At 38.5% G+C, this 11,536-nt stretch overlaps 1 protein-coding gene across 2 annotated transcripts in view; it reads left to right on the forward strand.

The window, feature by feature from the left end:
- Window positions 1-8,454, forward strand: part of LOC124255786 — a 37,818-nt gene extending 29,364 nt beyond the window's left edge. For both annotated transcript variants that reach the window (XM_046689703.1, XM_046689704.1), the window contains one exon: window positions 7,142-8,454. In XM_046689703.1, the coding sequence (XP_046545659.1) occupies window positions 7,142-7,523 (382 nt within the window). In that variant the 3' untranslated portion in view covers window positions 7,524-8,454. The remainder of the gene's footprint in view (window positions 1-7,141) is intronic.
- Window positions 8,455-11,536: the final 3,082 nt, after the last annotated feature.

The following is an 11,536-nucleotide window of genomic DNA, read 5'->3' on the forward strand; positions in this document are numbered from 1 at the left end:
TGTAGCGGTTTAATAGAAACAAATTAGATTTGTTATCAGTTTGAATGTCAACTGCTCTCTGAAATTATTCCTGCACTTTTCAAATTGAAATAATTATATTCATTGGGCAATGAACGACACTGAAGGTTATTAGTCCCATTTTGGAGTTGATTTAGCGCATATTTGATGGATCAGTTTCAAAATTGATCTCCTCACTTTGAAAGGTCTTGTTCCAAAAATAGCTATTTCAAGCGTCAAAACTGATTCCACCAGGTCAGTGTGTTACTCTGGAAGATACACCCGCCCCCTCATTCACATTTGTGGAGTTTTTCGCAACATTTAAATATGTATATGTAGCTCTGTACGCATTCGTTCTATACATGTAACCTGTCCTGAAATAAATGTACATGATAATGTAACGCCACTTTAAACGTGATAGTAGTATCATACGCTTTCACGCACGCACACACACACACACACACACACGCACGCATCGCAGAACTTATCGCAATGTAATTTATCGTGGTAGTAGAACTGGCTACAATGTAATGCACTGTGTCACTGGTGGTACTATGGATACTAACTTGGCGGTGCATACTGCGATAGAACTGACTGCTACACGATGTTGGTATGTGATGTTGCGTGCACAACACACTGTTTCGCTATGGATGGAGGTGGAATACAGTGCTATGTATTGCTTGTCCGTTTGTCCATACAAGACGTTGCAAAGTGTTTAGGTATGTCCAGCCAAGTGTATTGGCGTATACACTGCAAAGCGTTGATAGAGGTCCATACACTGCAAAGCGTTGATACAGGTCCATACACTGCAAAGCGTTGATAGAGGTCCATACACTGCAAAGCATTGATACAGGTCCATGCATTGCAAATTGTTGATACAGGTCCATACACTGCAAAGTGTTGATACAGGTCCATGCATTGCAAAGTGTTGATACAGGTCCATACACTGCAAAGCGTTGATACAGGTCCATGCATTGCAAATTGTTGATACAGGTCTATGCATTGCAAAGTGTTGATACAGGTCTATGCATTGCAAAGTGTTGATACAGGTCCATACATTGCAAAGTGTTGATACAGGTCCATACATTGCAAATTGTTGATACAGGTCCATACCTTGCAAAGTGTTGATAAATGTTCATAACTTGCAAATTGTAAATACAGGTCCATGCATTGCAAAGTGTTGATACAGGTCTATGCATTGCAAAGTGTTGATACATGTCCATGCATTGCAAACCGTTGATACATGTCTATGCATTGCAAATTGTTGATACAGGTCCATGCATTGCAAAGTGTTGATACAGGTCCATGCATTGCAAAGTGTTGATACAGGTCCATGCATTGCAAAGTGTTGATACAGGTCCATGCATTGCAAAGTGTTGATACAGGTCCATGCATTGCAAAGTGTTGATACAGGTCCATACATTGCAAAGTGTTGATACAGGTCCATACATTGCAAAGTGTTGATACAGGTCCATACCTTGCAAAGTGTAGATACAGGTCCATACCTTGCAAAGTGTTGATACAGATGTTTAGGTGTTAGCAAGGTGGTAGCAATATCCATACAGCTGAATTTCTATGTGCTTGTGCTGTTTCTGGTGTATTGGTTAACCAATAGCTAACGCACTGGAGAGGAATGAACATATTATAATTTTGCATTCACGTTATATTTTCTGAATATGTTCATATTGGGTTTGGGTTATTCGTAAACCCCGTCATTCTCCGCACGTATCAAATAACAAGAAACTAGTTTCCAATTCCGTTTAAGATAAATCATCCTGAAGCAGTTCATCCACTCAAAACGCCCACATAGAACTTCTTTGACTGTTAGTGTGAATGAGCGCACCTTTTCTCTGAATGGCGGTTTACAATACATTGACAATCACAGAGAAACAATAATTTCACATTCACGAGCTCTGATATTTTATTAAAGTAAAGTGATCAATTATTCAGACAAGTGCACATTTCGAATCTGTCTTTAAACGTTGAAATAAGTGCAATATATGACATTGTCTCTGTGTAGTTGTATCATTTACAAGTTGCTAGATTGATGTACTGTTTATTAGGACGGGTTTTGAAAACCGTGCCCAGAGTGCCAAATGGACCTGAGCCCAGTTCCTGCTAATTAGAGAATCAGTGCATATCCCATCAGGTCGGTCATGACCTCGCATTTCTAAAACAAATTGCATGTGGCAGGTGCTAGCCGTCGAAAAGGTTCTGGGTATTCTTTTCGTGATCACATGGTGTCATCACCGATTTTCAGTGATCCATTCATATACCTTCTACCGCTGTTTTGCCTTTAATGCCTAAAGGAAGCTATTTCGGCAGATAATTGAGACGATTATCCTCTGGCGTTGACATTTTAAATTATACCAGCAAGGTGAGCTCTAGTACCTTCTGGAAAACCATATTCCATGCACGCCTTGAATAGACAGTGTAGGCGTTGCACGTATTTCTTGATGAAATTATGCGTTTTATATAAAACTTTTCATCTCCCTAATAATTGAATAACACAGATAAGTATGTTTGATCAGGATCCCAATAAACAGGAAACATGTCCATCCTGCCAGAATCACACAGATGTACTTCTAGAATAAGCAATGGAGCAATCGTTATTATACCCTTTAACAAATAAACAGGAAACATGGAAACACATTTCAAAGCAATTTATAACGGCAGCACACTAACGAGTTAATTTCTATTTCAAACAAACACATGTTCATTTCACATCAATGTTGTTCATTTCGGGATCAGTGTCTCCCTCTGATAACACTATCCAGTCGTATAACCCACGCTATAATTCATCACTGATGGAGTGGCATCGATCTTCTACTATCGCAATCATAATGGGTGTACATATTGTCCTTTTAACATAGATGCGCCTTCTGTCTGATTGACCATTCTTCAACATTTGCAGCCAACGCTTAAAAAGCATGGCGTAATTTGCTGAAGTCGTGTATCTAAACGGTATGTTCGAAGTTTCCCCTTGGAATTTAATTCTTTCCGTTGTTTCTTTAAATTCAATTAACGAGACTCTAAGACACTTCTGCATCCATAAAACATGCATACGTATTCATCGTGCCCCTACAATTGCTACTTGCAAGCATAAACTGTTTTCCGAAGCAAGAGATCCTTACGTATTACTATATGTTAAGATGACGATTATCCAACCAAATCCAATTATCCTTGGCCTAACTCTCTGTAAATTAAGACCTAATGTCAAATTACTAGCCACTGTCGCTGAATATTCAAAACAAACATCAAAGAGACTTGCTTGAAACGGCTCAAGAAGACACTCACACCCAAATGACCTACAACATATGTTCAACAAACATGGACCTGCAAGCCTTTTGTAACCTTATCTGGAAAGGTCATAACACTATGCATTAATGTTTGAACACAATAGCTGTTCATCTTTTTGATTGGCATTTGAAATCGATATTGATAAATGACTTGGTTCGATAAGCCAAGCAATATATTGTCGTCAGTAAAAGTATGTCACTATTCGACTAGTCTTTTGACCGGTTTCATCCTTGGATGATACACTACTAATATAGAAGATAGTTTTGCAAAACATACATATGTATCGAATTTGTACAATTTCACAGAAAATGGCAAAACAGACATTTCTAACATAGTTGCAGTATTTCAATTTCAACAAACTTCATTCTCGATTGACTGGTTTTGGCTTTACATAAGAATTTGTGATCTAAATTAGTTATCTCAAATGTTACTACCCGGAACATGACGTTTTCGAAGTAACACGATCCTGACTAATAATCTTTCACTGTTGATGGTTTTCAGGAAAGATGGCTCTTACAACGCGCAATATTCACTTACGGTAGTGTCATTTCTACCCATTAACAGTTGGAACAACCAGCGCCAAACTCTTCCCTTTTCCTGTGTTCTTTAGCCATCTCCCGTCTGTCCGCGAAAGGGCAAACAACTAATACATTCCGTGTAGATTCAATCCGCTTGCACGAGTCCCATCAATTATACATCACAACGGGATAACGTCATTCTGAATACGAGGTCTTAACTTCACGTTACTGAGGCACATTCATGTTTCATGATTTAGTTTTATTTTGGTGATGTGGTTTTATTTTCAGCAAATTCAGACGGATTAGGAGACATATAGACTGATAACAGGGAGGCAATGTTCGATTTGTTGCTTTGTTTTGAAATAATAGCATCTTCTTCATAAATAAGACATCCACAATCTCACTGAGATTTACAAGCTCCTTTCTTGTATTGAATGTGGATTTGCGCGCAAGGATTCAGGTGTTTTAATGGTTGATGATTTAGTGTGGATCAATACACTATGAACATATTCCCAATAATTCTATGTTCGCACTACGTTGCTATAATGTGTATTTGTTTTGTGCTAATGAATTTTGAAAACAATGTATTTCCAGACATTGAACTATTTTAAAACTGATATTATGGTAAAATTGTTTGAATAATATTTTGAACTGAAAGTTTGTAACAATATCATATTTAATCAACTTTGTAAATTGAAAACGATTTTAACAACAACATGTTCATATCATACATGTCAATATGTTTCACCATGAAGCAATTCATACCACTTGTCCGTTAGTAGAGAAAGCAGAATGTGTTAAGGCATCCTCAAGATATCTGCTTTAAAATGCACTTGCTGTGGGGCCATCATTTAAAATCAATCGATAATTGATGGTTATAGGCGATTACTCCGTTTGGTAAAATCCAGATATGAGTCTCTTTACCTTAAGCACAATTGAAAGTTGATATAAGAGACACACTTTTATGTAGCCTGTCTATACAAAAAGGTCACTAGGGTTTGCAAGTTCCTCCTGAATAATAAAAAATCTAAATTGGGAGCTTCAAATTGATTATTCAACGACTTTGATGAAATGGAGTGCAGTATGTCTCGTGGAAAAAATATTCTGAAGCTATTAAAAGGGTTCCACCATAGATTTGGCCATTTGGCATTTTGTTCCAACTTGTTCGAAAATGGCACAAATTTGCAAACGCATCTATTGAGACTAGGATGATAGCCTTTGCAAATGGTCAATGGCAATTGAATGAAATGGATCCGAGCATTGAATACAAAAAGCCATGATCTTATGCGGTGTGGTGAAATAGTGTCAAACAATTTTGCCACACAGCTTATCCCTGGTGGGATGGTTCCATTGAGGGCAGAGTCGGGCGCTTTTTCATTCAAAATCTGCAACGTCAGACCTTAAGATACATCATCATCAATGATTTATCCGATTCAGTAGATCGTGATGGTCTGACGACTGTTAATGTTTCCGGCTGTGACAAGCAACTCCAAGCAGACGGAATTCAAAGTAATGGGAGTAGGTAAATATTGACGTTTGGCCACCTCGAGACGATGCTGGTCTAACTATAGTCAGTTGTAGGGTAAATATTTCAACGAGACTGGTGTCAGATAGCGATAGTTGTAACTGTGGGATAGTTGTCAGTCAAATAGCTTAATCACATCACCCTCGCCCCAACCACCCCCGCCGCCCTGTCAACACGTTAGGATCAATATGTGGCTGGGAGCCGAGAAGGATATTGGACCGGTTTGGCTTTTCGGCAGAGAACACTAAAACTTGATTAAAACATGAGAGAAACGTGCCAAATTAAAAGGTGGATCGGTTGCAGTAGACTATATGCATGTTCCACAGAATTAAGACCCCTTGAATGTTGAGTTGCCCAAGGATGAAAGCTTTGCCTCTGACTTGCCCATATATTGCTAGTGTTCAGAAGGGAAACTCAATTTTCAGGGAGTGAACACATTCTCTTCTAACGGTCCAAATTTGCAAGTCTATCGCCAAGATTAGATTCTGGCAAATAAAACGTGCAAAATGGCGTAGAGAAAGTTAACCAGAATGGTGAAAAACAGCGACTAAAGCTTGCATCCTCATCCATGTTAAACAGACACTCAGATACATCAACGCCCCCTACTTCCGGTGTGTCAGTCACCAAAACAGATGTCCTTCCTATGGGCTTGAAACTTAGTTTCAGTTAAAGGATCTTTAATGACAAGTGTCTGATTTACAGTTATTTCCCATCGTCATTCCGAGTTATTTATGCGATGCAAGGTGTCTTTATTAGCGTTCTGAAACAAGACGGCCATTACATGCATAATGTAATAAGGGTGTAATGAGGAAGCATGGGCTGACTGCGGTTCTGTACAATTTTTACCAATGTGCCTCTGAGCAAACACTAAAGGCCTATTGAACAAAGAAGAAGAGAGCATACGTTACTTGGGAATGGAAGTGGTATATTATCAGCTTCATTCTCATCTGATCGGTGACATTGTGAAATGGGTAGCTGTGGACGCACCTTTGATTCGCGTGTATCCTGAGGTGATTCATTCTAATCTTAGACTTACAGCGTCATCTGCTCTTTCTCAATGATCCAATCAATTGCACGCAGGACTAAATCTATACTAATCGTTTCAGGAAAATCCAACCTAATCCAAACTTGCACACAACCGTATTGTATTTATTGTATAGCATTCATTTTCAAAACAGTATTAGAGACTGTTGACGTATTGATGCATGGAGTATTCTTGGTCTTTACCAATTCACACAATAATCGTCGATCAGTACTATTATGTACTATCAAAGCTAAATTGCAAGGAATTAGGACTGTCTTTAGCTAATGGAAGTTTTAATAGTTTAGAGCAGGTGTTATAGCTGAAGGTGTATATATTCCCAGTATTCATGGGAAGAAACCCACAGAAATCTGAATACATGGCGCAAAAATAAGACAGGTTCAGTCACAACAGCGTTGATAAGAGGACAATCTGCCAATCTACCTTTGGTCTTTTGGCGAACGCAGTGTCATTGTTGCAAGTGACTTAATGAGTTGGGTGTCACGCTGCTTTAAACAATATTTCGAGGACTTCACGGCCCGTCGGCTTAAAGAGGGAGGAAAGGCAAACTGACGCTCGTAATAGGTTAACCACTTTTGTTTATTGTGATCGGGTGATTACAAAGTAACTGAGTGTTTATCATTGTCCGCATCAAGCACGGCCCATGATCATACAATAAACACCTGCTTTGCTTCAGTTATTTTTAAATCGCAGTGATGTAGTAGTGTTGGTGCAAACTGTGATGTAAAACGACCTTCATTGACATTGTCTATGTTTCAGGCGCTATGACAGAATGTCCAAAAGGAGAGACTCGGTTGTCAGCAGGCCGATGCCTTACGAATGTTGTCCAGCGCTGAGGGAACGTATCGAACCATATGGAGGAATCTCTAGAGAGGGCAAAGTCCTGGAGTTGTACAGAGACTCGAGAACCGTACAGACGTTTTACCAGACAAGGTGCCGTCCCTGGGTCGTCAACGGACACTGTCACTATCTTGACGTCCGGGCGAAGAGGTACTCTCGGTGTGTGCAGAAGTACACGTATATGTACGGCATTGTAAAAGACTACAACGTGACGCAGCCATACAGGGTGGACTACATTAAAGTTAAATCGGGGTGCACATGTGAGCTGGATTTCCTTCGTGATGCCACCAGATATGGCTAGCGACACTGCAGAACCTGTGTTTAAATCTTGTCTTTCAAACCACGGTTGTGTAACTGGCGGCTCACCCGGCTCAACAGACCGATTCGTATGACAAACGAAAAGATTCCATCAAGTGCAAATGGCGTCACTCCATCACCATCTCTATCAATGTAATTTGCTGGCGATTTAAAGAACTTGTTGCAGATGGTTCCATAGCCATTGGAGCTTGTTGCTTGCCGATACACGGTCTACGAATCACCTTAGTGCTTACACTCTATGATGCGACAAGGCTTTCAAAGAAGAAGCCGTCATCCAATGTATCGAGAAATTAACCGGCGGAGCCCTTCACTTCGCGAAGACAGATATTCGAAATTTGGCGCCGACAAAACAGTCAAGGCTAAGGAGATGTGCCTGGGAAGTGATTGGTGGCAAACTACGCAGTTATCAACATATCATCCTTATTGACCTTTTGCTGAAGGTGATTCGCGAGGTCAAACAGCGACCTCTTTACAAGGTCATTGAATTTCATTCATGGAAATATTCTGTAAAGACCTTTGACCGCCAGGTGATGTGACGGGTCATCTCTCGGCGGGCGGTTCTCATCTCTTGGTGCCCACAGCCATCACCTCAATCTCACTGTGGACTCTTCTCATTACGGCTGCTCGATTGGAGAGTTTAGGGTCGCGGTTAACCTGACTTTGACTGTATCATGGGTTAAGCAGTCAAACTTAGTATTGACCAGATTGTTGTTAGATTGTTGAACTTGGTCTACTGTGATGTTGATCCCTCCAAACGATCATGTCACGATGTTTTAACCGTTGTACGCGGTAATGTACTGAAATACTTTCTCTATTGTAAACTTCTGTAAAACAAGATGTAAATTTTCTTATCCATCCAAGGCTTTACAAATTGACCAATATTAAGTCATCTGCAAATAAAATATTTATGTGAATATCAGATTTTGTCCTTTGATTGAGGAGCCCGTGTAGTGTCCTACTTGAACATAACAGGTCAATCACTGAGCACCTTCGTCTTGATCAAAATAACATCATGTCAGCTAATGTGTATTTGTATTTGCACGATCCGTGACACTTCAGACATCGAAGACGGCACGGCATAAAGTGGGTAATATAACGATTTCTTTTTCTCATATACGCCAATCCATTACGGATTGTTCAAATTGATAATCGAATACGGAAAATCCGAAATGAGCTTTTAGGATTTAAAAATAGGTATTTGTCTTTAGAAATGCAGCGTAGATATTAAGTAGAAACGACAAAACCTTTGCTAAAAGCAGAGTCGACAGTGCAATTCTCACTATATAATGAGTACGCATTCCGCAGCATTACAGCTGTACGACGCGGTCTGTAAATAACCCAGCCTGAACCAGACAACCCAGTGATTGACACCATGAGATACGATGACAGAGCATGTGTATATGAATCACTATCACAGTGATGCATATAAACATATGCAAAGGGTTGTCAGCTGTTCACCTGAAACAAATCTGGAACGGCATCGGACATCATTTTTGTCACTGTTATATCAACTTTTGAAACTTTTTAAAAAGCATTCACGAGGTCTTGAATGTTGTAACCTTGATCGAACAATTTCTCAGCATAATTCGTATGACGCTCTTTGACATTTCGGTAGAAAGAGCCTGCTCGATTGTACCTCTAGCGTGAAATGTAAACGTCAACTGCTGGAACTGTTCGAATATTGCTTGAAAGGAAACAAGATGATTACTGGAAAGTTGAAATCATCCCTTTTCTCATACAGCCTTGTGATGAGCTTCTTTCACCCTGAATCTTTATGTATATATCTAGAGATGAAACAGTTGAGGTGGCCTCACTTGCCTCCTTCACCACACAAAATGACTGTATTACCCTAATTTACTAATGTTAGGGAATACACGTTTCATGCGGCGGCCATATGAACACCGTTTGAAAGCTACGTATCATATGGCTCTCAGGTTTACACACGTTTAAAGGGGTGTTAAAATAAACGAACACTCAACTCTGTATTTACATGTATTTCACAGGTGTGTAAATCTGGCCATTGTTTTCATGTGTTTTCTAGCATGTGTAACATATGTAAATGCGTGTGTGTGTGTGTAGGCCTTTGGTGGAGTGGTGGCGGTGGGGTACTGATAAGCCTTTCTGATCAATAGGTAATACCGTTTGTACTTTTTGTAATGGAAATTACATTATAGTTTAAGTAACTGACCTTAGGTACACTTCTTATATATGGCATACAAGGAGAGACTGCTTTTTGCAATAAAACACAGACAGGTGTGATCACACAGACATGAACCGGTAGGTCCCTAATTTTAGTGCACACTTGTATGAGTTATCATACTCATGATCATAGCTGCACAAATTTTATTATCTATACTTTCAAAAAAGATGATTACAATGTATTAATGATTCCAGATGTAAATTACTGTTGTAATGTGTAAATATGCACATACTTGGTATTAGAATTGTGTTTCGTAGCCTAAGTGGGGAGACGATATAATTATCCTGATACCAATTTAATGAGGCGAGACGATATATCATGAGTGAGTGAGTGAGTTAAAGTTTATAGTCACAGTAGTAGTATTTCAGCCACATCGTGACTTAAAATAGTTATAAATTCATTAAAACCTGTGTTACATTCACATACACACACTTAAAGAGCTGTTGATCTAATAAAATTTCAGCATTTCATGTTGAAGAAGGTACAGTCAAACATGTTCAGCACGCCTCAAAAAAATTGAAACTGAAGTTTCCTTTGGCAAGTTGTGTTTCTACACCAATTCTTTCACAAACAATTCAATGTAATTTATAACAGAATTAAGAATCACTGAAAAAAACTCTTAAGTCTGCTGTCTAAATTGTATCTTATCTTTGTTCTCTTTCTTAACAAAGCTAAGACATCATTCATAGTTGTGAATAAATGGTGTTAAACATATTTCAATTACTTGAAGACAAGTATTGTACAGTTCACAGAGTTTGAAAAATGTTCACACTCTATCACTCTATCACTCCTTTGTTCATGTAACAGATACAAACAAATTCCTATAAGGCTCAATTTGTTTTTAAATTTCCGAAGAATTTCAAAGAGACTCAATTCCTATTCCTAATGCAATACTCCTTACAACTTTAAGTAGTACTTAAATAGTATCGGGATAGATCGTCTCTTGTGGCGATACATCGATGTATCACGGACCCTCGTGATAGAAATATCCTGATATATTGCCTAAATGTGTTTTGTATTGATGCATTCGTATCGCAAAGTTTTCTATGCAAAGATACTATCGATGAATCGTTACACCACTTCTTGGGATGGCCTCTTTTTGATTTGGAATACAGATATTGTCCCATACGGACGTTTTCCCAAATTTCAGTTACCTGACGGAATATACTGTACACCCATTTTGATTCCATCTCTTGGGTAGATTATAGAAAACTCCAGTGATTGCAATTAGTTCATAAAGTTAGATAACTAAGCTGTTTCTGTAATTATTGAAAGCTTACTACCTGACATCATTTATGTTGCTCATGTGTTTTTAATTTTTGCTTTTTGTTGTCTTATTTGTTATATATTATATAATAATGTTAATCATTTTGGCATCCCAATATCATGGAATATAATGTGAACTTATTAATCTATCAAAGTACCGAAACGTATTATTTGTATGCTTTACTGTTATTTGGTGAAACTGTTACATGTACCTCCGTACAAAATTTCCAGACAATAATAGAAACTGAAAATTGCTAAATAAATGGAAAACTAAATTGGGTAAAGATTGCAAACAGTTATTATTTCTATACCTGTTTTTAATTATCAGTGTGAAGATCATGTCACAAACATAAAAACTGAAGGATGGGTGTGGAAAGAGTGGGGGAAAACACGTGCAAAGTATCTGAGTCAACTGAGATTATCCTTCAAAAACATCATTATTATATAAACATTTAACAGTCACTTATTATTAAATGCAACCAAAGCATTACAAAAACGCCATATTTCCAGACAGCATAACATCACCTTTG

This window comes from Haliotis rubra, unplaced genomic scaffold (genome assembly GCF_003918875.1).
Source record: "Haliotis rubra isolate DU_JTF1 unplaced genomic scaffold, ASM391887v1 Scf61, whole genome shotgun sequence".
Classification (NCBI taxonomy): Eukaryota; Metazoa; Mollusca; class Gastropoda; order Lepetellida; family Haliotidae; genus Haliotis; species Haliotis rubra.